The following is a 24429-nucleotide window of genomic DNA, read 5'->3' on the forward strand; positions in this document are numbered from 1 at the left end:
GTTAAGACTCGCACTGAGCTTTATAGCTCACCTCCTTTAGTTTTCTAATTTTACAGATAACTTCGAGGTTAGGATTCAATGATGATATTTGCAGGAGTTTCTCGGAATTCTTTTTAAATTAAAGTAATTAAAGTTTTTTTAATATTTTGTTATTTTGGGATTGTAATAAGTTTGAGTATAGACTGTGGCATGAGACTTTACTTTAGGGATTTTTCATTTTGATATGCATGAGTTGATTGCATGACATTAAGTTTTAAAATTGCATAAATTAATATTTGATAAGAATACGCATGTAACTTGGTTTCTATTAAAACTTGACAAAATTGCTATTTTTCGCTTCGACAATGAAAATGAGTTTTAGACAAAAATACGACCTGGTTTTTAAGGTTTTAAATTGTCTATTGATGTTTTATAGAATTTACATCAAATATTGATTTTTAACAAAATATGGTTTTAGTAAACTTTTTTGTTGCGATTCTTATAAAAATATGTCAATATTACATTTTTTCCACTGCAATTCTGAGAAATGAGTTTTTAATAAAATTAGACTTAGTTTTCAAAATTACTAATATTTACAAATGAGATTTCTTAATACATTTAATTTTGAAGTTAATGTGTTTTTCCTGAATAACGACGAATAACCAAGGTATTTAGTTTTGAATATTTACAAATGAAATTTCTTAATACATTTAATTCTAAAGTTAATGTGTTTTTCCTGAATAACGATGAATAACCAAGGTATTTAATTTTGAATAAATAAACGAATGATTTTGAAATATGATTGAAATTATGAAAGTTTTGAATAGTGATCAAACTTTTACAAATACCAGAATGATTTCTATAATTTTCATATTTTTGCGAAATTAAGTTAAATATTTTATTTCCTAGTTTTGAACGATTTACACAAATGGTTTAAAAAATATGTTTAAAAACTAAGAAGGTTTTTCTAGGCCATTCCGGTGGCCAATGTAGCTTTCCTAATTTGGCTATAATGATTGGGTCGAGTTTGGGGAGTTACATGTTCTCTTTTTGCTGATTTGATTTTGGATGCTTACTATTTGGTATTTTTATTTTTGGTTGGGATTTCACGGGTCTAGAATGTTTAGGGGTTGAGATTTGGTGGTTATGGTGGTGGTGTCTTGGCAAAGGAGTGACAGTGAGTGATGCTGGTGTGGTGATTAAATGATAGTGGGCTTGTGGAGGTGGTTAACATCGAGCGTGGTGATGAAAGAGTCAAGAGGGATGAAGAAAAATGGTGAAAATGCCCCCCTTTTCTCTTTCTATTTTTATTATTTAATGGTGGCGTGTGAGAGGGACGATAGGAAAATGTCCAACGTGGATTTTTTATAATTTATTTTTTTGAAATTTTTTAATATATTATGTAATTCATATCATATAAATTTTATTTTACTTAAATCAAACCAAAGCTCTCCTATAAGGGTTCTTTTTTTATGCCACCCTTTTAGCAAAATATTGAATTGAAGGTGAAGTTAACAAACATATTTCATTATGAATTAAATGAGAGCATTTTTTGTAGGTTTTGATTACAAATATTAAAATTTACGTGTAATTATTTTGTATTCTTTTAAGGTATCCATTGAAACTATCATATTGATAGCATGCATGCATCCAATGAACCTGGTAAAGAATTGATGATTGAAATTTCCCAAAGCGAATTACTTCACATTTATTTTATTTAATGCAATATAGAAATTAATAATTCATTAATTTCTCTCTTGGAAATATTCATTTTGCTCTATTACTATTATTATGGATACTGTCTATGAATGCAATTATAATATATCTAAAGCCTTGGATGATAGTGGAATTGACATATATTTTTAAGTTTTAGTTCACATTCTAAATTCATCCTTAAATTTCTAAATGTTTTAATTAAGCCTTCAAAGTATTAATGTTCTAATAATTAGGTCCTTCAGTTAGCTTCATCATAGTTTAGGTGTTGAATGCTTGTTCAAATGTAACATGGAATATATTTAAAGCGCGCGAATCAAATTATAAATATGTCATTTCTCTTCTTTTTTTTTTTGTAATATTTATTCTTTTAACATTTTATTATACTCTTATAGAACACTTGTGAAGAAATTTGGACTTTACCTCTTAAAAAATTAATAAAATTTGAATCTAGTAGTTCAAACTCCTTTATCAACATATGAAGACAGCATTTTATGCAAACATTCCATAAAAAAAGCATGCATGCAAGCTTACATTTTATTATTGGATGAACTTTTCAATTTTTTTTAAAAAGAAATTGCATTTATGAGATGAACTTGGTAATTGGTGATTGAACTTCTCAAAACAATGGGGTTGGAGTGGGAAAGCTGAAAAGTCAGTTGATTGCTTTTGTTCCTTATAAATACATCTTTTTTGAAAATGATCAAATCAGTCCACCCTTTTGAGCAGGCAGATCTGAGTAGTGAAGCAAGGCAAAATGTTTGGTATTTTTGTTTCGTTCATAAATTGCATTATGGCTGTGGTTTCGGCTGTGATCATGGTCGTTCAGTTTGTTTCTCTCTTTTGGGAGATTTTCTAAGAAGAATGATGGATATATTGTAATCATCTTATCTTTACTTGAATAAAAGATTGCCTTTTCTTCTATAATTGCAAACATTCCAATCATTTAGCTTCTATTTTACACTTATATGTTTGAGCAATGGTAGATGTATAGCTTTCTTTTTATTTGAGTGTTCCAGTAGTTGTTGATCGCTTAATGGGCCTACAGAATGTGGAGAATTAGTTACTGAACTCATTTCAGTAGATATCTTAAGAAATAAAAAGTATATTTATCCTTAAAAATAATAATTATATTTCATGTACCATCCCTTATTCGATAAATTAAATAAAAAATATGAATTTTTAAATTTAAAATCCTAAATTTTAACATTTATTTATAGTTAATTATTTAATTATATTTAAATAAAATTATTGATATTTATTTTATACTTTTATTATTATTTAATGATAAATTGTTTATTAATGTTGCTTGTATCAAATATTTTCTAAAGGAACTCATTGAAATTTATATAAAACGAATTAAAACTGTATTTATAGTATTTTGAACCCACAAAAGCTAAAGTAAATATTTTGTTTGTACGTACACACACGAGCAAACCGCGAGTGAGAAAAGAAGACGAAGGTTGCAGGTCGATTGAGGTGACAACTGTGGCGTTTCCCCTAACACGTAACGAAGCAGGTTGCACCGCATCGACCCACTTGTCAACCACAAGCTAGCCTGCTGCCACTTCCCTACACCACCAACTTGTATATATATACACATTATTCGATGGAGAAAGTATCTGAGCTAGCCGTTGAGATGGGGACGAAGAAGCTGTTTGGGATGTTGTTCATGTTGCTGCTCCTCGTTGCTTTGGCTTCTCGTAAATCTCTTCAATTTTTCTATATCTGTTATTGTTTTTTTTTAATATATTGTAGGTAGCATATGTGATGATATAGATGTGGTATTGCAGATGGGGGGATGGTGGAGGGCAGAATATGCGAATCGAAGAGCCATAGATTTAAGGGAGTGTGCCTGAGTGATCACAACTGCGGGCTGGTGTGTAGGAACGAAGGTTTCTTGGATGGGTGGTGCCGAGGGTTCCGCCACCGTTGCTTCTGTACTAGGAACTGTTAGAACTTGGAAGTATATGCATGACAATGGCTGCTTTCGCCCTCTGTTTCCATACAAATAAATATTAATAAATGTCCCTTAGCACATCTTTTGTTTGTTTTTTTATTTTTCTATTTGGTTTGAAAATACAATGGAGCATCAGCATGCAGTGCAGACTTCTACATTATCCGCCAGGTTCGGGTTCACCTAAAATTTTAGTTCTATTTTTTAAGCTCTAAAAATAGTTTAAAATTTTGTCTAAATCTAATAAATAAAATAAATTTTTTTATATTTTTTATATAAAAATAAATTTAAAAATTTTAAGTAATTTAGATAGCATTAAAATAATTGTAATTTAATAAACAAATAAAAATTATATAATATTTATATAATAACAATAAAATATTAACAATATAAATATTTTTACCCAAACTATCTAATATTAAGTAAGCAACACCTTTTAACCAATATTGAAATTCTTAAAAAATCTATAAAAGTTCTCAAAATGAAGCTTATTTTTCCTTTTTCTATTTTATTTTTATTTTATCATCAGGATCTCACATCATCAGTTTTAAAAGTACTTTCAACTTTGGGAGCATTTCATGGTGCATTGTTTCTTTACTTAAAAGAACACAATGCAGACATGAAAAAAGTGACAAATCTGAACATTAATGGAACAATATTTTGACTACTAATTTGATTTCTTTCATATTATTTTAATTTTTTTTAAAATCGTCACATCATCATCTTTTCGATGGCTAACAGCCAATGACGTATGAGTGGGTAAAAAAGGAAACTAGGTGAAAGTATAACATAGCCAAATAAATGACAGGACTGTTTTTGCAGCAAAATAAAAATAGAGAGTTGATTAAATGTAGCAGTAAGATTACATCATCTCTTTTAACATGATTTAAGCGCCCCTAGTTGGACGACAAACATGGTTCCTTTTCCGAGCATGTTCTTCATTGTGGTGTTGTGTTCGACATGCATATCCATACCAGCAATCCTCCCTTTGTGATGCATCCGAGGGCAGATGCTATTACATTATGTCAAATTATACATAAATATTATCTAAGCGAACTCAACTTCAGCTTATAATGCAATAATTATCCATGAATAAATAGAAGAGCTTACATATTTGGGCAGTGAAATCCGGAACCAATACAACAGAAAGGAGACTAACTTTTCATAACAAGTGCTGCATTCAAAATAGATTACTATAAATTCACCATTTTTCACATAAAAAATGATACTACCAGCTAAGGAAAACCAAGCAGACACAAGACACTCCCACCTTCATTATAAGGGTTCTTTTGGTAAGGTTCACAATGGAGGGTTTAGGACCACAAATATAATCATCTATAAACCATCATAGCATTTCCTTAAGAGGGGTTAGGACCACGAGTAAAATGACTCAGCCTCTCAATGTGGAATGACTCAATCTGTTTAAAGAAATGAAGTAATCTGAACTTATAGGGCAGGGTTGTTTTATATACCACTTCAAAATAGCAATTCTGCTTAGCAAATTGTATTTAGAATATTACTGTACCTTTGCCCCACACCACACGGAACTGCACCTGCTTTGGCACATTACTCCCTTACAGAGGATAGAAAAAGTATTGACATGGTATATAAAAAAAAAATACTAGTAACCACCAATTATTGAACATGGGAAGCCCGCATATTATCAGACCTATAGAAACCCTAAATTAGTTGGTTTAGGGTTTCATTAGCCAACCCAAAGAAAGAGAAGGCATAGAAGATAAAAGCTTCAAACAGAAGAAAAAACAACCTGCAAACATGAGTTGCTGCAGTTATCCTCTCAGCATGATTGAGCGGCATCCTTGTTCGGTCTGCAAAAAAGCATCAGAAACTATCCTTACAAACAAAACTGTGCATAAGTTTACTACTGTTTTGGTAGCGGTTTTACAAGCAGATGAAAACAGTACATTATAAACTTAATTTTGTTTAATACTCTACCGCTAGGACCAGTTAATCTTATAGGCAGTTTCAGTCTATTTGAAGCAATTTGTATTCAAATACATTGAAAGTGCTCTGAGAAAAACCACCCTCACATTCTTCTCTTGGTTTTTCCTTGTAAAAGGCATTTCTTTCCCCTCATCAATGTGCAAAAGCCATGATAGACGCTCCAAGTTTTAGTGGTGACCACGATGATAGTTATCAACAATTTCAAAGATCAGAGGCTTTTTCAGAAGAGCGTAGTAGAGTTCTACATTAGCTTTGAAGTCTCCACTGAAATCAGAGAGGAAAGTAGAGAACTGAAGAGGGCCATAGAGGCAGGTGGTGTGACGATAATTTTAGGGGAGAAATGCTCCAGTATTATCTTTTGGTGTGATTGTGGGTATGCGTAAAACATGAAAGTATTCAATTCTAGTAGGCAGCTAAAAATTGGTAATAAGAAATCTAAAATCATTCTGTTAATTGAACTCACCCAATATGGGAACTTTTTCCTTTATCTTTCATTTTAATATTCAAATTTTCTTCATATTGTTCTTAATTACGTATAACATGCTGCATATAAAGATGCTATTGAAATATATAAGCTGCATTAATGATAAATCATCTCCACCAATGAAATGAAATCAATAGAACATACTGTTTTAAGAAAAACAGAAACAGTTAGCACAAAGGTACAGATTATTTTGGTCCTATGTTTAGTTAAGCAAATGTGCTCTACTAAAGCATCCAACAGAGATAAAATGAATGAGACACATTTTGTGCACAGATGAAATAAGCTCTAGATGCAACACTATTTAATTAAAGAGAGAGAGAGAGAGAGAGAGAGAGAACAGATGAAACTAAGATGATGTACCAATAGAACCTTTGTTACTCAGTGTCAGAATCAAACACGAGTATATTAAACACAGCTGCATTCTATTTTTCCGAAGTTGCAACCCCCATTCCCGTGCTGGCTTTGAAATATTAAATTTGATCAATGGGTTTTAGGAACTAGAGTTCAAACACACAAGACAATTACTTACCCAATTTTGGAGCAAAAAGAATATGTTAAAATATCAACATACCAATTTCCCTATTGTTTAGCTTTCTAATCCATTCTGCAACAACTTCTTGCAGGGTTCTGCCAGACTGACTAATACACCTTTCTGTAATCTATGAAAAAAGGTGCACGAAATCAGAATTTTACTAGTAATGTAGTATAATACAATAACAATATGTTGAAGAGACAACCATACATCTTGTTCATGCCTGTTCATTTCATGTGCCAAGAAAGGAATCCTAGTGATAGTGTGCTCAGAAATCTGCCCAACGTATTTATCAGTAAAAGTTGTAAATTTTTGTACGTCAAAACATTGGAGCCCAAATAGAGTTTTGGCAACATGAAATTGTACAGCAGTCTTGCAAACAGAGATAAAGAGGAACTTTTCAAGAAATAAAAATTCAGAAACTATAGTGGGGAAAGAGAGATCGAAAATAATAATACTCAAGAACCAGTAATCTGCTCAAGAATACCACTTATTTCTATGAAATGGAAGGCATAATAAGCAGGGGTCCAAGAGAGAGGGAGATTACAGAAAATGAGGGAGTGCTGAGCAATTTCATAGAAGACCTTTCTCTAAAGAGGAGGGGTACTGTGAAACCAAATCGCTCATGCAGCCACCTTTTTATTTCCATAGTGTGTGAAATTTGAAAGACTGGAGGACAGAACATCAAGGTAGGCTTGCTTGTAGTGAAAGGAATGTTTAATGAAATGTGCAACATTGGTCATATGTAAACAAATACCACATGCTAAGAGAACAAAGAAAACAGTGACACATTGGGAAACTTGTCTACAAGCAATAGACATGGATGTTAAATCAATATTTTTAACTAGCCGCGTATACCGGTCTAAATGTCTCATGATTGCACACAGGATGATATTCACTTCTGGTAACCCTTTGAGCCTGCCAATATGCACCACAAAATGACCCGTCACATCCTGAACCTGCAAAAGTGAATCAAAAATTGCTAAGAAAAGAAAGCGGCTTGATTTGGAATGTTATGTGACATTCCCAAGAGGTTCAGACTAGAAATTCCAAATTTCAAAGTATGCATACAGCTGGACAGGGACTAAATTGAGATTTTAATAAATTCTGAGCGATGGAATAGTATTTAAACCATGCACCCAATCAATTACTTCCCAGGGTTGGATAAGGAAAAAAATTGTAGCGAGAAAATGCAAGGTAGAGAAAATAAACTAGAGAGGAACAGCAGCAATTGGAGGGAAATAAGGGGGAAATTTTGAGGGTAAACCAGAAAGAGACAAAATTCAACACTAAAAATAACAGATATTCATACATCTAACCTTCTGAAAACTGAAATAACAAACTTATAAACAAGCCATAAACCCCAAAAATACCAAACATCACTCTCGATAAAACTAACTTCAGGAAGTTCAGTTCTTCATTTTCAAATGTTTGGATGGCAGAAAATATACCGGTCAGCAGAAAAAATAATAATAAAAAAAGAGGCCAGAACACAAAAGTTGTCTCTTTTAATTGGGAGTAAAACAACTTTGAAACATATCAAAGCATTCACCCTTCACTTCCACCATAGGAACCCATGAGTCGTCAAGATCCGAACTCAGCACCGAGCCAACCATCGCACTTTTCTCATTGCCAGCTCAGATCCCCCTTTTCTCTTTTCTTTCAAGCCTCGACCCAGCAGCTACATTCCCCTTCCCCTTTTTTCATAATTAATATCTATTCTTTTCTATAACCAGTGCTTAACATCCCAAAATAGCCTTTGATTTCAGTTTTCTTTTTCTTGTTCTTGTCATATATTATATATATATATAATAATAAAAACGTTCCAAACACAAAATTTGTCCAAGTTCATGAGGTTATTGTCTGTTTTCCTTCTTTATTTATCTGAAATTGAGTTAATGGGATATCATATTTATTTAAAGTGTTTTATAGTTCTAAATGAGAATAATGAAAATTTGTTTGGTGGTTTTTCTTGAACAAAAAATAAAAATAGCAATACACTAGGAGGACCATTGTTGTGTTCTAACTTTTGAAGGAAAATAAAAAATTGGGTTGTATCGTATTATAAGCATTTATGTTGGTAAATCTTGATAAAATTTTCACTGCATTACAAACACCAGAAACTATTTTGGTCAATTTAAGCTATTAGACCATGTACTTTGAGTAAGTTGTGGATTTAGTACTTGTACTTTAAATCTAATTTAGTCATTCAGTCCCTGTACTTTTAGAATTTCAAAATTTTAGTCTAGACCAAATGGCAACTATTAAATTCATTAAGTTTTGTTATTTTCAAAATTTGATGCGTCAAACATATTATCACATGCATAATGCCATGTCAGCTTGACATCTCTACATATTACTAACAAAAAAATCAGTTAATAGATTTAACGACTATCGTTTACATTAAGACTAAAATTTCGAAATTCAAAAAATATAGCAATTAAAAATGATCTACTTGGAGAAAATGGACTAAATCTCTAAATAGTATAATTTAACCAAACAGATTTAACAGCTACTGTTTGGTCATGACTAACTCTTCAAATTTTGAGAAGTACAGGGACTAAAATTGATCAAATTAAACTACAAGTACTAAATGTACAACTTATGCAAAGAGCATGGTCTAATAACAGAATTTGACCAAATATTTTTCATATGAATAACCCAAAATCTAAAGATATTCTTATTTCAGGAAGTTAGTTTAAATAGAAATATATATATCTTGTAGAAAATAAATTTCTTGACCAATCCTAAGGATGATTACATGGGATTAATTGTGGACCTAGGAAAAATTTTGAGTTGCGTCCAGACTTATTTTTGTATATATCACATTTAAGGTCATGTATATCTAGATATCAAAGGAGTGAAATTACCACAAAGCATCCTAAAGAATGATAACAATTGAACTCATAAAACATAACAGTGTTGATAAATAAAGTATTTAGACAAGTATGTATTTTTTATTCCCCATCAATCCCACAATCCAATACTTACAGTGTTGTGGTACATCCATATCAGCTCTAGAAGGCATCATTCCACCACAATTTTGACATTGTATATGGATGGTCTGCTGGTTGCACTGAAATCCACCAATTGCGGAGCCTGAAAGTTGCAATTGAAAGGTCATCAATTAGAGAACAAGAAACAAGAACTAGGCAAAAAGTACTTAAAAAGAGCAAACGTAATGTTTGGTCAGGGCATAACCATTCCATTCCCCAACATTCAATCTCCAATCCTGATGCAGATGTTCACTTCACATCATGGTTAATCAATGGAATAGCCTTACAACCTCATTACCGAGGCTGTAATAGCTATTATTGGTTGAGAGCAAAAAATACTTGCTACTCATGCCTACCCATTAAGTAAGGAATAGGCCTGAAAATAATCTTCCCATTTTGCCCTTCTAAAACAAGAGTAGATACTAGAGAAAGGAGGAATGGAAGGAAAAAGGTGAAATGGAGAAGGGAATGGGAGAAGGAAATGATGCCGGACCATGCAGGCAGAGCTTCTTTTCTCCTAAGGCATTGTTAAGAGAATTTTTCAGTCTTAGGGCTTCATACTTGGGGAGGCTGAAGAGGACATTCAAGAGATAGGCATATCATTTGGCACAGTTTTTTGTAGGTCTAGGCTTTTCCAGTCATCTTTATTAAAAACAAAAGGGAAGGTTCATGTCGATCGTGGATCATCTCTGGATTAGTAGTCAATGTTGGACAGAGACTAGATACTAGGTTTCAGCTGCCAGAATCTGGGTCTATTGAAGATTCATGTAATCATAATTCAGAAGGTGGTTGCTTAAATTTAAGATAGAGAGGTTTAGGCGAAGTTAGAGTGATAGAGGAGAAAATAAAATAAAGCTACTTACAAGTTATAATATGCATAAGAAATTATATCAAATTATTTTTATATAATTTATATTAAATACTATATATTATATATAAATATATTTTTAAAATTATATTTCTAAATATTATTTCCAAAATAATTTAAATATAATTCTTAAAAAAAATTATTAAAATAAACTTTCATATACTACATTTCTTAAAAATATTTTTTTAAATAATTTTATTATTTTTATTTGATAATTTATTACTATTGTAGCATGTTTAATTGTATTTTATATGTTATGTTAATAATATTTTATGATATTATTATACATATTATAGTGTTTATGGTACTATTATCTATTACTAATATTATAAATAAAATATTATTATTTAATTCATGGGAAAATGGTCATTTTACACACATTCCTTATCTATAAATTCAAACAATTAAACAATGTAAGAGTAGTATTCTTTTATAATATTTGACAAACCAAATTATGTAATACTTATTCTCCCTCTATTCAATTCCCTATCAAATATATATTCGATTCCTCATGTTTTCCTTTCAACGAACCAAAAATGCTGTAAGCTTATTATCCAAAGCATCTATGATTATATATAAGAGTTGGATACAAAAATTTATAGTAAATATTAGGCCTTAAGATTTTGTCATCTGCCCTTTCTTATTTTAGTTGGGGACATTGGATGGAAGGTTAATTAGAAATAGGAGCGAAAATGGGGAGAAAGAATGAGGAAAGAGAAAAAAAAAAAGAAATGGGAGAGAAAAGGGAGGAAAGATAGAGGGAAAAAAAGAAATGGGAAGGAAAAAAAAGGAAAGAGATCTTTTCTGTGATTTTTAGTTATTTTAATATATTTAAAATATTATAGATTTATTACTATACAATATGATTTTTTATATACATTAATAATTCATATATCTTTTCACATGTTTATTTATTCATATTTGTGTTCATTTTATTTTTATTGTTGCTTTATAATTGTTTATGTTTTGTTTATGTCATATTCTAATCACTTAATGTTGCACATAGTTTGTTATCCTAATTCAATTTACAAAAATATTGTGTTCATAATCACAATGATTTGATTTTAAATTATTTAAATAATTTATCTTAGTAATTAAATTTAGAAAATTATTTTATTACTTCTTTTTATATGAAGCTTACTTCTACCCATAACCCGTCATCATTGTTAAACCGGAGTAAAGGACGCACCTAAACATGCTCTAACCCACATCTTCCTAATTATTATAATAGCAACAGTATCAACTGAGCTAACACTCGGTCAGCTTTTATTTTTAAATCATGTTATTTAAACAGATTGATCCATATATTGAATGACATGTCATGTTTTAGTACTACTATCATATTGTATTTTTGTCTATCTAATTCATATCATATTTTATATAATTTATCAGAATTATTATATTAAATTTTAAATTATGTATGTATAATATAAAAATATTTAAATATGTAAATAATAGATATTTAATATAATTAAAATTAAATTTTTTGTAATTAATTACTTAAATCTCCTGCCTTGCAGGGAATAAAATCTAGTGCAAGTAAGAAACACTAACTAAAGGTAGGAAAAGAAACAGAGAGATATTGATGTTATCCCCTTTTTTATTTGCACAATAGAACTATTAAAGACAGAGAAAGAGAAATTGGCACTGCATAATATAAAGAGAGAAAAGAATCAAGAATTCGGAAAAATAGGGAAAAAAAATTCTCACCACATTGAGGGCATTGAGGTCCTACGTCATCACTCTCCTCACTAGCATATTCGTCACCATCATACGCCCAACCCCTTTTCCTTCGCGAACCTCTTTCAGACCTAATGGCCTAGAAAAAGTACAAACAATAACCAACAATAGGAGAAAAAAGAGAAACATCACAAATAGATGATAGCTAAATAATTTATGTGATACAATAAATATGGCTTACCTCTAAGGCTGGATGTTATAAGAAAGAAATTAATTCTAGGGGGACATCAACTAAAATGAATATTTTGTAACACATACATTCTAGTGCTTTAGAATTTATAATTATTATCTGGGGATAATCTTGAAGGCATCGCTTAGTGCTTTCCCAAATAAAATGAAGACCTGATAAGGTGAAGTGGGTGCAAATTAAACACAATGTTTGCTCTATTTTCAGCTGGAAGAACTCCTAGACGTCCAGCAATTAATTATACACCAAAACTACATTTAATCTTGTGCAAGACATTTAACCTTGGAAATTTTACCCTCCTGTTATTACACAACATAACAAAACAAAAGCTAACTTACAAGGATTGGGTGCTAGCAATAGGTTAGGATGCACAACCAATATATGCATGTTAATCATTAGATGTCACAGTTGCCTAACCTGGACCATTAATACTCGAGGCAATTTATCTTAGTAAAGATCTCTTGTTGACATCATAAAAAATAAAAGATAAAAGAAGCAAACATACAAATTACAACAAGACAGAGTGCAACTACTCACAAGATTTGATCTTATCGTTGCGTAAGAGTCTATAAGTGCAATTTCTTCATCTGAACGTTTTAAAGAAGGATCAGCTTGCAGGATCTCCTGAACAAAAAAGAAGTTGATTCAATAAAATTGATAAGATAAAAATAATATCACACACTACTCTAGGATGATGACACGGGTTTCAAACCCTTAAAGTGCTCGCAAATTGAAATACCAAAAAAAAAAAACACCATGATGTGATAAGGAGACCTCAATACATACAGAAGAGGCCCAAACAACAAATATCAACAAGTAGCTCTCAGGACAAGAGCAATAAACTGTTAACACAAAAGGGATTCGTCAATAAAAGTTATCCTGCTATACCTAGAGATGGCAAATGAGAAAGTTTAAGTCAAGTTGTCTTCGGATTCAAACAGTTTCAGATTTGGTTCAGAGGTTCATGTCTTTCTAGATTCAAATCCATTTCAACTCTTCAAAGCCCAGGTCATCCTTGGTCGGGAAAGTTTAGGGTAATTTAGGATTTCAAGTAACCTTTTTTACAAAATAAGAGCAATAATTTCTCTTCCTTCAAACAAGGTGTCAAGTCGATACCTTTGATTAAATTAATAATTTGTGATTTACTTTATAGGGTGCTCTAGTCATAGGGAGATGATTCAAGCCATATTACCCAAATAGTTATAAAATAAGAAGAAATTCAGAATTTTACATCCTCGATATTGCGCAGAAATGGGTTTCTTCCAGCAAATTGTACAACAGCTCTACACTGGGGACATAGCACACCTGAATGTTTCTTCTGTGACCTCTTTAACCACTCAGAAAAGCATCCGTTGCTGAAGGCAATAGAAGGAATCTAGAATTAAAATCAATTATGGCAATCTATAATACTGAATTAAGCAAGAAATAAATTACAAACCAGAAATTATGAAGGCAAGGAGCAATAGTGATAACATCATGCCATATATTCAAGCAGATGCTGCATTTTGCATGTTCAACATCTACAGAGATCTGAAAAAATACCAGGAAAAGAAAATAAATGTATATATATGCTATAAGCATACCAATAGATATAATAGTCAACATGAGAGAAAAATATTAATGATATCTTTGTTTCACCTTCAATTTCTTTTTGCAGGTTTCTTGATTGGGCATCAGTTTAAATATGTAGCTCAAGTATTCTGGAAGAAACAAGAGCAAATAATGCCATAAACCAACCAGAACATGTTACATCACTTAAAAAACTACTACTACTATTATTTAATGTAATAATAACAAAATACCAAGTTTTGTAGTACCAAAGATGAGTTCCTTCGGACAAAAGAAGGATTCAAATTGACATGTATTGGCTCATGGACAACTTGAATTATATGTTTATCTTTTAACAGAAAAACTCAGACTATTGTCCATTTTGGTTAAACTCAGGAAAGCAGCACAGTAATAGAAAATATAACAATGATATTGCTTAAAGAGGAGGGTAATAGGAAAAAGAAAATATGGTGATAAGGTAAGCAGGAAAAAATAAAGAAAGATATAGTCTAATAGAGGCCATAACATCCTTCAACCATAGCTTCAAAACCAGTTATTTAAAAGCCATCTGAGTATGACCATGATTTTTCAGTTAAAAATGGTCCTTAAATGTGGCATATATAAAGCAATATAAAACTTAGGCTTAATATATAGATTGGCTCCTAAACTTGGCAACTTTTCTCAAATTAGCTCCTAAACTTTTTTTTGGATCACATTGGTCCCTAAGGTTGGCATCCGTTTCACAAATTGGTCCCTATAGTTAAAACCGTTAGTTTTAAGGTTTAATATACAGATTGGCCCCTAAACTTGGCAGCTTTTCTCACATTGTCCCCTAAACTCTTTTTTTGGGTCATAGTGGTCCCTAAGGTTGGCATCCATTGCATAAATTAGTCCCTACACTAACACAGTTTGTTTTTGAAGATTTTGCTGCTGTGGACAAGTATGGGGGTGACACGTGGAGAAATAAGGGGACAACACATGGATTCATCTTCAATCATTCTTAAAAAATTTAAAAAAAAACCTTAAAACTTTGAAAAAAAATTTAAATTTTTTAAGAGAGATTATAAATTATAAAAATTCAAAAAAGTAAATATACAAAAAAATAAAAATAAAAAAAGTTAAAATTTAACATTTAAAAGCTTACTCTTCAAATATTCAACTTAAAAAAAATTAAATCTAAAACTATATAACAAATAAAATTAAAAATATACAAATAAATAAAAGTCAATTTTTTTAGAAATTTACAAAAAGTAAAAAAGAAAACAAAAAATAATGAAAAATTGATCAAGCATTGACCAAAGTTAACCGGGCTTGACTAGCATTGACCGATGTCAACCAGTCAATTTTTGTTTCGTTAATGTTTAAAATATTTTTAATTTTATATTTTTACAATTTCTTGTAATTTACTAAAAATTTAACCAAATTTATTTATTTTTAAACTTTTTTTTTGAATTTTTTGAAATTTTAACTAAATTTGATATTTTTATTTTCAATTTATACATATTCTTTTTTATTTTTTTATTTTCAATTTATATACATATATATTCTTTTTTAAAAGTTTTATAACTTATATATTTCTTATATTTTTTAACAAATTTTAAATTTTTTTATGAATGGTTAAATATGAATCCATGTGTCATCCCCTTATTTCTCCACTTGTCAGCCCCATGCTTGTCCACATCAACAAATTCTTAAAAAAAACGTGGTGAGCAAAACTCGATTCGATTAAAAAAATCGAATTTTTAGTTAATTGAATCGTGTTATTCAAATTATTCGATTTTTTCGAGTCAACTCGAATAAGTAATTCAAGTTTCAAGTTCAAGTCAAGTTGAATTTTACAATTCGAATAACTCGAATAATTCGAATAACAAATTGATGTAAATACCCCTTTAGTCCCTACCAATTTTGAAAATGAGCAAATTGGTCTCTCTCTCAACAAAAATTACAAAATAATTCAAAATAATTTTCAAAATTTCAAAATAAGTTTTAAAATTCAAAATATTTATAAAAATTCTAAAAATTATATTTTTTAAAAAAATTATAAAAATTTAAAAATAAATTCTAAAGAATATTTGAACAAGTTAAAATTTTAAAAATTTTCTAAAATAATAATTTTTGGAACCTAAATAAGTTAATTAATAATTCAATTTTATCATATTAATAATTAAAATGTCTTTCTTTTCTTATTTTGCTTTGAAAAAGTTTTCAAAGATATATGGTTTCAAATTTATGTGCTCTAACATGAAATTAGTTATACTGTAACAAAATTTTAATTTGACATGTTTAATTTTTTAATTTAACTCGAACAATTCACTCGATTCGAGTCGACTTGAATTTCATTTCACTCAATTCAAAAATTTTCAATTCGAGTTAGAATGATAAAATAGGACTCATCAACTAGATTAACTCGAAATTTTTTCACTCAATTCGATCAAACGCTCACCCCTAACCTTAAGGACCAATATGATCCAAAAAAAAGTTTAGGGGCCAATGCGAGAAAAGTTGCCAAGTTCAGGGGTCAATCTATATATTAAGCCTAAAACTTACACAACACATTTGTTGTCAGTATTGTGCTAACTGGTAGGGTTCATTTTGCCATAGTGTTTTTGGAGTAACCAACAAGACTTAACTTGCTCATAAGCAGAAAAATGCAAAAAATAAAATGGTTTGTATTTGATTAAGATGTATTAGTGATAACTTCTGTTAATAAAAATATGTAGCAGCAGGGTATGAACCAAACAGTAAAGTCCAAAAAGCAATAGCATATTATTCACAATGATCTTCCCCATTCATATAAATTTCCATCACTCCAAACAATATTAAACCAAACTATCACCTTTTGTGGAGTGAGAGAAGCCCTTGATAGATGAGAACAATGTCTACCTCCCACCAGTCCAAGGATAAAAATTTAAGAAAATGATAGTGTACTTAATTTCAATAGATACTAAACTCTTAACTTCCCTTTGATTTGAAAAAAACAAATCAGAAAACAATCTTAACACTTTACAATCCAACCACTGATATTTATTAGCAATTTTAATCAATGAGAAACAGTTTGCATAAATTACTATCTAACATAAACAATTAAAAGAACGAGTTACTGAGTGATCTATTAAAATTATTCAACAGGTGTAATTTTAAGTCATAAAAGGTCAGTTATGGAAACATAACAATCAAATAAAATTAAAGCTGACCTTCTCTATTAGGACCCAAAACCATTTCAGTTCCACATTTGATTTCAACAACATCTTCTCTTCGGACAACAGCATCATCAACAAGAATATCATTTGAACTGCAGTAGCTCAAAGCATAAGTAGAAAAGAAATAAAGTAAAAATAAATATAAGTTGTAGTATTTTGCATAATAGAATACAATATTTAAAATGGGGACCGTGTTCCACTACACCAGAGCTACTGAAACCCTGATCTTATTGTTACTTTGATGTTTCACTTCTATCAATATCCTTTGTTAATGCTAATTTATCTCTGTAACTACTTTGTTGCATCATATAAACTTTGAAGGGTCAAGAAATCTATAGCATTCACAAATAACTTCAGTAAAATCTTCTAAAAGAAAAGGCAGGTAGAATTATATCTTGATCCTATACATTATCGAACAATATTATGGAGGAGGCTGGTAGTAATTGTGCATGCACATTTTTCTTTCATAATGACAGTAAGACCAACATCTAGAGATCAGAACAGATAACTTGATCAAGACAACCTATTATTAATGACATAAGACGCAAGCTTCTACTAAACCTCATTAGCTACCAAAAAAGAAAGCACGCACGGGCACGTCAATGGTTTGTAGATACCTTTTATTTTGCATCATTGCAGTTAACATATCTGCATTCCATGTTATTTTGCACCAGTCATGCTTCACTTGGGAAGAAGATGTGATCTGAGAACTTACTATCATCTCATCTGAACATACCTCAATATCCGACTGTTGCGCTTGTAAGGGAACTGCAAAAGTAAGAATTTGATGAATATCCAAAGCCTTAACAGTAAATAAATCACCAAAAATCTACAGAAAAATCTTCCTTCATGTATTCAATATCGCAAGCAAAAGAATTTTCATGTCAAAATCAGGCATTTGATTCTTTGAGAACTCCACATATCAGAAATCATCCCAATTGCACTAAAATTTGTAGCAATAGGAGTTGCAAAATATCCGACAACAATGGTACATTTTAGTAATAAGTCAAGAATTAAAGGTAATGAAGATACAAGACCTGTTTGTTTGCAGTGAAATCAAAGAACGGCCAAGGACTTGCCTAAATTAATGAATTGCTTAAAGAATAGACACTCATCAGAATAGCTTCTAACTGGGTGATCGAATGGATATTCCAGAGATACTAAAGTTACCATTTTTCGGTTTCCGTGATAGAAACTACGCTCTTTAAAGCATGCCCTTGAAATTATTCGATTAAAAAAATTCAAGAATGAAATAGCATGCTCTCAATTCATGATTTTAGTCCTTGAGGGTGATGCCAGAGATAAATCTTTTCACGTTTCAGGTACAATATGCCTTTTGAATAAATGCAGCTATTGCAATAAAAGAACCTAACTAAGAAATCCCAATTGAATTTTGTGGAAAAATAAGTGATAAATGAGAGCATAAAGGGAAAAAGAAGACTGACGACTGAAGAATGGGAAATTGGGTGGGGAAAAGGTAATACCAAGCTTAGCCCAAATTTGGGAGGATGATTGTGAACCAGAGGATTCCCCAACTTCTGCCATGAATGGATGTTCTTTCATGTATCTTCTATGAAGCCTGGGGCTAGTATGGGGTTTTAGTTTCAGAGAAAAAGTGGAACTATATATACACTCTTGTTTCTTTAATGGTTAAAATGTGCTTATAGTTCCTGTTATTTTCGAAAATTAAGAATTTAGTCTCTGTACTTATATCTCCAGGAATTTAGTCCCTCTACAATAGTTGGACTCACGAGCGATTGGCCACCAAAATGGAAAATTTTCTATGCAGGCCCTTTAAAAATGTTTAAATTATAAATAGTATATGGTCAAACTACACTTTGGACCCTCAAAAATGTAAATAATTCTATGAAGTCCCTTTAGAAAATAATGAAATCATAAAATAATACATAATAAAATTATATTTTAACCTCTCGAAAAATTATAACTCAATTCTGGCCCCCCTTAAAAAATTTCTGGAACTGCCCCTTGGTTAGACTTAAATTTTTGAAATCGCAAAAGTAGAAGGATTAAATTCCTAGAAATACAAGTACAATGACTAAATTCTTAATTCCCAAAAAGTACAGGGTCTATAGCCATATTTTAACCTTCTTTAAATACACTGTTTTTAATTAAACATACTATGATTTATTGTGAGTTGGTCCCTGAATTATATCCAATTTGCATATTGGTCTTTAAACTAAACGATCAATTTATCTCATCTATTCAAAAATCATACGGACTAATCTAAAAATTGAGGTATGATTCAAAAATCGTATGGTATTTAATAAGAACTTATAATGTGTCTCATTTCTAATGTAACAAAATCATTAGTTTAATCAATTTTGAAGAACTTTAAGGACTAATCTAAAAATTGAGGTATAATTTAAGGTCCAATTTTCGAATAAAACCAACAGAATAAAGCTTGCTGTGGAAGAGAATAGAGTAACGACTGAAGCGATACGCACGAAGTCAAAGGCCTCACCCAAATGTCGTATCGGCGACGGATTGCAAACTTGGGAGGTACGATTTTCCAATTTATCATTTAAGTATTTATTTACTCCTTAATAGGTCTATAAAATGTAAATAATTAGTTATAGGACTCACACTTCAGTAGATACTTAAGAAATCAAAAAAAAATTATTAATTTTAATTTTCTTTTATAAGAAGGGAATACATACTATTTGGTAATTCAAATTTTTATTCTAATTCGTACAAAATAATTGGTTAAATCGAGAATTTGTATTTTTTTAATTGATTCAAAAAGTATAGTAAAATTAATAAAATAAATTAATTAATGTAAAATTAGATGAATCATTAAAAAATTAATTAAAAATCATTCAAATAGACTTTAAGTTGTTATTAGGATTAATAAAATGAACATTTATGTTAATAATTTTGTTCAATTTTTTTAAAAAAAATTAGTTTGTATCTTTTCTTATAATAATTGAATCGAAAATTAGTGATTTGATTGGTTCGACTACCAATGTAATTTTTACAACATTACTTTTATCACAATATTGGGTAAAAGGAGGGAGCGAACTCCTCTTTTAGTGTAAATGTTTGTTTTGATATTTTTGAATAATCTCATTATAGATTCTAATTTTATTTGTATTTTTATACAATAACTAGAATTACTCATAGCTTCTCTTAATGCGCTTTAACGTAATCGAACCCACATTCTCCTATTTTAATAATAATGTTCATGTCAATCGAACTAAGATCTTCTTTGCTTGTGCTTCCAAAAAACACTTTTCATTCAAAAAGTATTTTTCCCTTAAATTATTTACTGAACAAACTTCAGTTTAACTTAAAAAGCTATTTAAAAGGTCTTTTTTCTTCCGTTGAAAAAGTTGAAAATTTAAACTTTTTCTAGGCCAAAAGTGTTTTTGGCTATTTAATTACCTTTTTGTCCTCATCATTTTTTACGGTAACAATTTCTTCTTCATTTCTTCTTCGCTATGGTTATTATTTATTTTCCTTCCATTTTCAAGATCTTAAAAAATATATTTTTTAAAAATAATACACTTGTTTAATATCTAATTAAAACTATTTAATAATTATATTTAAATATTTAAAATATATTTTATATATTAGAAATATTTAATATTAATATTTTATATATTAAAATATTAACAATAAGTTATAATAAATTATTCTTCATATTCTTTCTAAAATATCATAATATTAACTAATTTAAACATTATTTAAATGCATATTTATTATTTTATAATATAATATCTAAAATAAACATTTTATTTTTTAAAAAACATTTTTTAATAGTAATATTAAACACTCAAATCTTAAATTAAATTTTTTAAAAGTATTTTTCAAAATAATTTTTAAGCAATGTTAAATTAGCCCCAAGAATATCCCGTAAGGAGTCTCAAAAACTAAAGAAGCTTCCTTGGTAGCGGTACATTTGAAAAAATTCACTAAATTACTGAGGGTCAACTCTAGAAAAGATCGCATTAAGGCCAACTTCTTGTCGTCACTCGTCCAAGTCAATTCAAGCTTAAGAGTCTTTACCACGAGAGTCAATTCCGTACCAAGCGGAACACTCTGTTTTAGTGCTAAACCGAGACGATTAGGGTTAAATTCCATTTTCCTCTAATATTAGTGGGGATAGTTAAGTTAGACATGGAAACGGTACTACATGAGATGAAATATAATTTTATCGTGTGGTAATGAATTAAATTTGGAATCATGTAACGGTTTGAAATTTTTTAGTGTCAAAAAATTCGATTTTGGGTCGAAATGGGTAATTCGAAAGATTTGAAGAATTTAAATCAAGAGGTTTCTAAAAATAGGTATCGAGTTGATTTTATAATTATTTATTTGTGGGTAATAATTAGCTTTTGAACTTTATTTGGTTAGTATTAAAGAAATTAGAATTTGAAGTATGAATTATTTTGTAAGAAAAACAAAATCGATGAGGCAAATGTCATAAGGTGAAACCTTGGATTAGTATTAGTAAGAGGTTTTAAGAGGTAAGTAGCCCAAGGGCATAAGACCAAAAGAACTATTTGATAGATGCCAAAAGAGGGGACAGTTGAGTTGGTTTTCATTTCATGATAGATCTTCATCCTAATTCATTTATTTCAGTTTGGTAAGTCAATCTCTTACTAATTTCTTCTCGGAAAATTAATTTCATCATCTTCTCCATTCTTTCTTCGGTCGGTGAGAATAGAGAAAGATTGATCTTAACCCATTAAATTCATTGAGGTAAATAGGATTTCTACTCCTTAATTTATCAATTTAATTCTTGAATTTGAGATTTCATCATTTTCTTCTCATCCTTTCATTTTACCTTAGTAAGGAGGTAGAGAGAGAAAGCACTCGACTTTGATGTGCTCTTAGTGATTTTAGATTAGATTTGGAGTATTCTTAAGTTTAGAATAAATTTAAAACAAAGAAATATCAAATTTAGTAAGTATGTTTTTAAAGTTTGGAATCAAGGCGTATATAGAGAGAGAGAGAAAGAGAGTAGAAATTCTTGGTGTTCTTACGAGTAACTAAGAGAGGTTTAGAGTGATTATGAGTTTTAAACCATTAGCAAACTATTAGATTTCAATTTGAGGTTGGTTTAAATTGAAGTTCTCTTAGGTGGTCCAAGAAGTGAAATTAGTGTTTCACTATATCGAATTGCATTATTTCATTAGATTTGGGATTTTTTTAGTTGCTTATTTTGATATTCTAACTTGCTTTATTGTTTTTGTATTGAAAAGCAAAGGAAGTTGGTGAAAGTTAGAAAGCGAAAGAGAATGAAAATGAGAAAGTAACAGAAGCTTAGTTGGTTTTTGTTTGTATATTTTAATTTTTATATGTTTTATATTTTTGCCTAAATTGCTTGCTTAGAGACTTGTTTTTATGGTGTTAGTGTGATATGAGTCTCAAGACTCAATTTCAGACCCATGGATGTGATGGGCTTATACTACCTCAAGGCCCAACAACAAAGTCAAAGGTCAAGCAAATCAAATCAAGATTCGACCAAAGCCAATATGTGAGGATGAATTTTTTCCAGGAAATCAGGAATGATACATGCACAGAATGGGTGAAATATAGTAAAGTCAATTCAACCAAATTGTTAATTTTCAAGCTGAAAAAATTAGTTAACTTGTGATAAATTTTTGGATGGGATTAAGGAATTTCTAGATTAATATGTATTCATAGCGTTCGAAAATCTATCTCTTATCTTTGAAACACACTTTGAATCACTCGATTTCAAGTTCGAGAACTCAAGTTACGACTGTTTTAGTAAATATTGCGCAAACAGAATTTCTAGACAGAATTATTATAAAAATTACGAGTTTCAAGCTTTTAATTTGACTGACTATGTAACAAATATGCTGATCAATTAACTAATTTGGCTCAATATATGGCGGATGGCTTTGTCCAATTGAATCACCCACCTACAAGTAATTTACCCCTATTACAAGTAGATGCTACTTACTTAGCATTGTATATATTTAGTGCGTTTGTTGATTTTATGCATAGGTTGAAAAGTAAGGTAATCTCGTTGTGTACTTACTAACATTGTATATTCTTAGTGTGCTTGTTGATTTTATGTGTGGGTTGGAGACCATAAATTGAGATGTTAATCATGTCGCTTCAACTTGAATCACATCACTTGCGAAGAAAACATGTACTTTTGGACATTTTTGTATTTTTAATTATGGTCTTAGTTTGTTATGCACCTAGGATCAATTTTAGAAAGAGAGCAAGGCATAGATAAACTATTTTAACTCGCTTTTCTATGAATTATTGATCTTTTGTACGAGTCTTAGCAAGCATGTTGTTTATCAAGTGAATGTTGAATAATCTATGCTTATCCAAATGATATTATGGGATGTTTTAATGTTGTTAATTGACCAGAATAAAAACGATATGTTTTGATTGGTTTTGGTATGGTTTTAAAAGTGATCTTTTAACTTAAATTTTGAAGTCCTACACCTAAGTATCGATACTTGGCTTATTGGTGCCGATATGTGGGCAAATAGTAGTTAAAATTTAGTCTTAAGGGAGCGATGTATCAATACCTACTCAAATAGTATCTAAATGAGGTTTTTAAAGGGATAGAGTATTGATACCCTGTTGCAAGGTATCAATACTTGCAGCCCGATTTGTTAAAAACAAGATTTTTATTGACCTAATAAGTTTAAAAGATGTTTTAATGTTTATACTTGAGTCTTGATCATCAAATTTGAGTTTAATAAAGACCAAAATCTTGATTTGTAAGTTAGTAGATCGATCTGAACATCAATTGTAACAATGTTTATCCATGGTCTTCGTCAATACAAGTATAGAGTGTTATAGATTGTCTAGCAATCAAACACTTTTAAAAATAAACTCTTATATTTATAGAAACTTCGATTGTCTCCAAATTATGATTCTTATCATTCAACAATTAAAGGATCAAATCCATGTTGTTCAAAACATGCCAATAGAATAAGACAAATTACATTGTGCTAACAATTTTTCTCTAAGCCTCAAGTTTATAATTGATACGGTCGTATATCCATCTCAATTTCAAAAGATGTTAATAAAGGAGTGTTTAAGATGTATGAAAACTAAAAATTATTTGCTATATTTAAAAAACTACTAACAAAAGTATATAAAAATAATAACATACTTTTTAGCAATAAAAAAAAGAATATTGGTTTTTTTACACAAATAATATATAAAAATAATTACAAAAATAAGTATACTGAACAATTCCTGTCGGTGCCGCTTGACACACCGGCGACACTATCCTGCTTTCCC

General features: G+C 30.2%; 2 protein-coding genes across 5 annotated transcripts; one reads left to right on the forward strand and one right to left on the reverse strand.

Annotated features, from left to right (window-relative positions):
* Window positions 1-3131: 3131 nt before the first annotated feature.
* Window positions 3132-3732, forward strand: LOC121216273 (defensin-like protein 1). Its single transcript, XM_041091805.1, has 2 exons — window positions 3132-3395; window positions 3486-3732. Exons 1-2 carry the CDS (start codon window positions 3302-3304, stop codon window positions 3647-3649), a joined length of 258 nt encoding a protein of 85 aa, XP_040947739.1. The 5' UTR covers window positions 3132-3301; the 3' UTR covers window positions 3650-3732.
* Window positions 3733-4439: 707 nt separating this feature from the next.
* LOC121216274 (E3 ubiquitin-protein ligase CHFR) lies at window positions 4440-18850 on the reverse strand. Of its 4 annotated transcripts, none has more exons than XM_041091806.1 (15): window positions 18654-18850; window positions 17787-17937; window positions 17164-17261; window positions 14060-14121; window positions 13860-13951; window positions 13653-13776; window positions 12959-13045; window positions 12205-12313; window positions 9622-9729; window positions 7489-7589; window positions 6841-6906; window positions 6670-6757; window positions 5418-5478; window positions 4760-4823; window positions 4440-4661 (listed from the first exon to the last, which is right to left on the reverse strand). In XM_041091806.1, the coding sequence occupies exons 1-15, from the start codon at window positions 18730-18732 to the stop codon at window positions 4536-4538; spliced, it is 1416 nt and encodes a 471-aa protein (XP_040947740.1). In that variant the 5' UTR covers window positions 18733-18850; the 3' UTR covers window positions 4440-4535. The 4 variants fall into 4 exon arrangements, 2 of the variants coding, with proteins under 2 accessions (XP_040947740.1, XP_040947741.1); XR_005912380.1 differs by lacking the exon at window positions 4440-4661 and adding an exon at window positions 5701-5878 and having other exon boundaries at window positions 18654-18809; XR_005912381.1 differs by lacking the exon at window positions 4440-4661 and adding an exon at window positions 5695-5878 and having other exon boundaries at window positions 18654-18809.
* Between the last annotated feature and the right edge of the window lie 5579 nt (window positions 18851-24429).

The sequence above is a fragment of the Gossypium hirsutum genome, chromosome D04 (assembly GCF_007990345.1).
Source record: "Gossypium hirsutum isolate 1008001.06 chromosome D04, Gossypium_hirsutum_v2.1, whole genome shotgun sequence".
NCBI classification, from domain to species: Eukaryota; Viridiplantae; Streptophyta; class Magnoliopsida; order Malvales; family Malvaceae; genus Gossypium; species Gossypium hirsutum.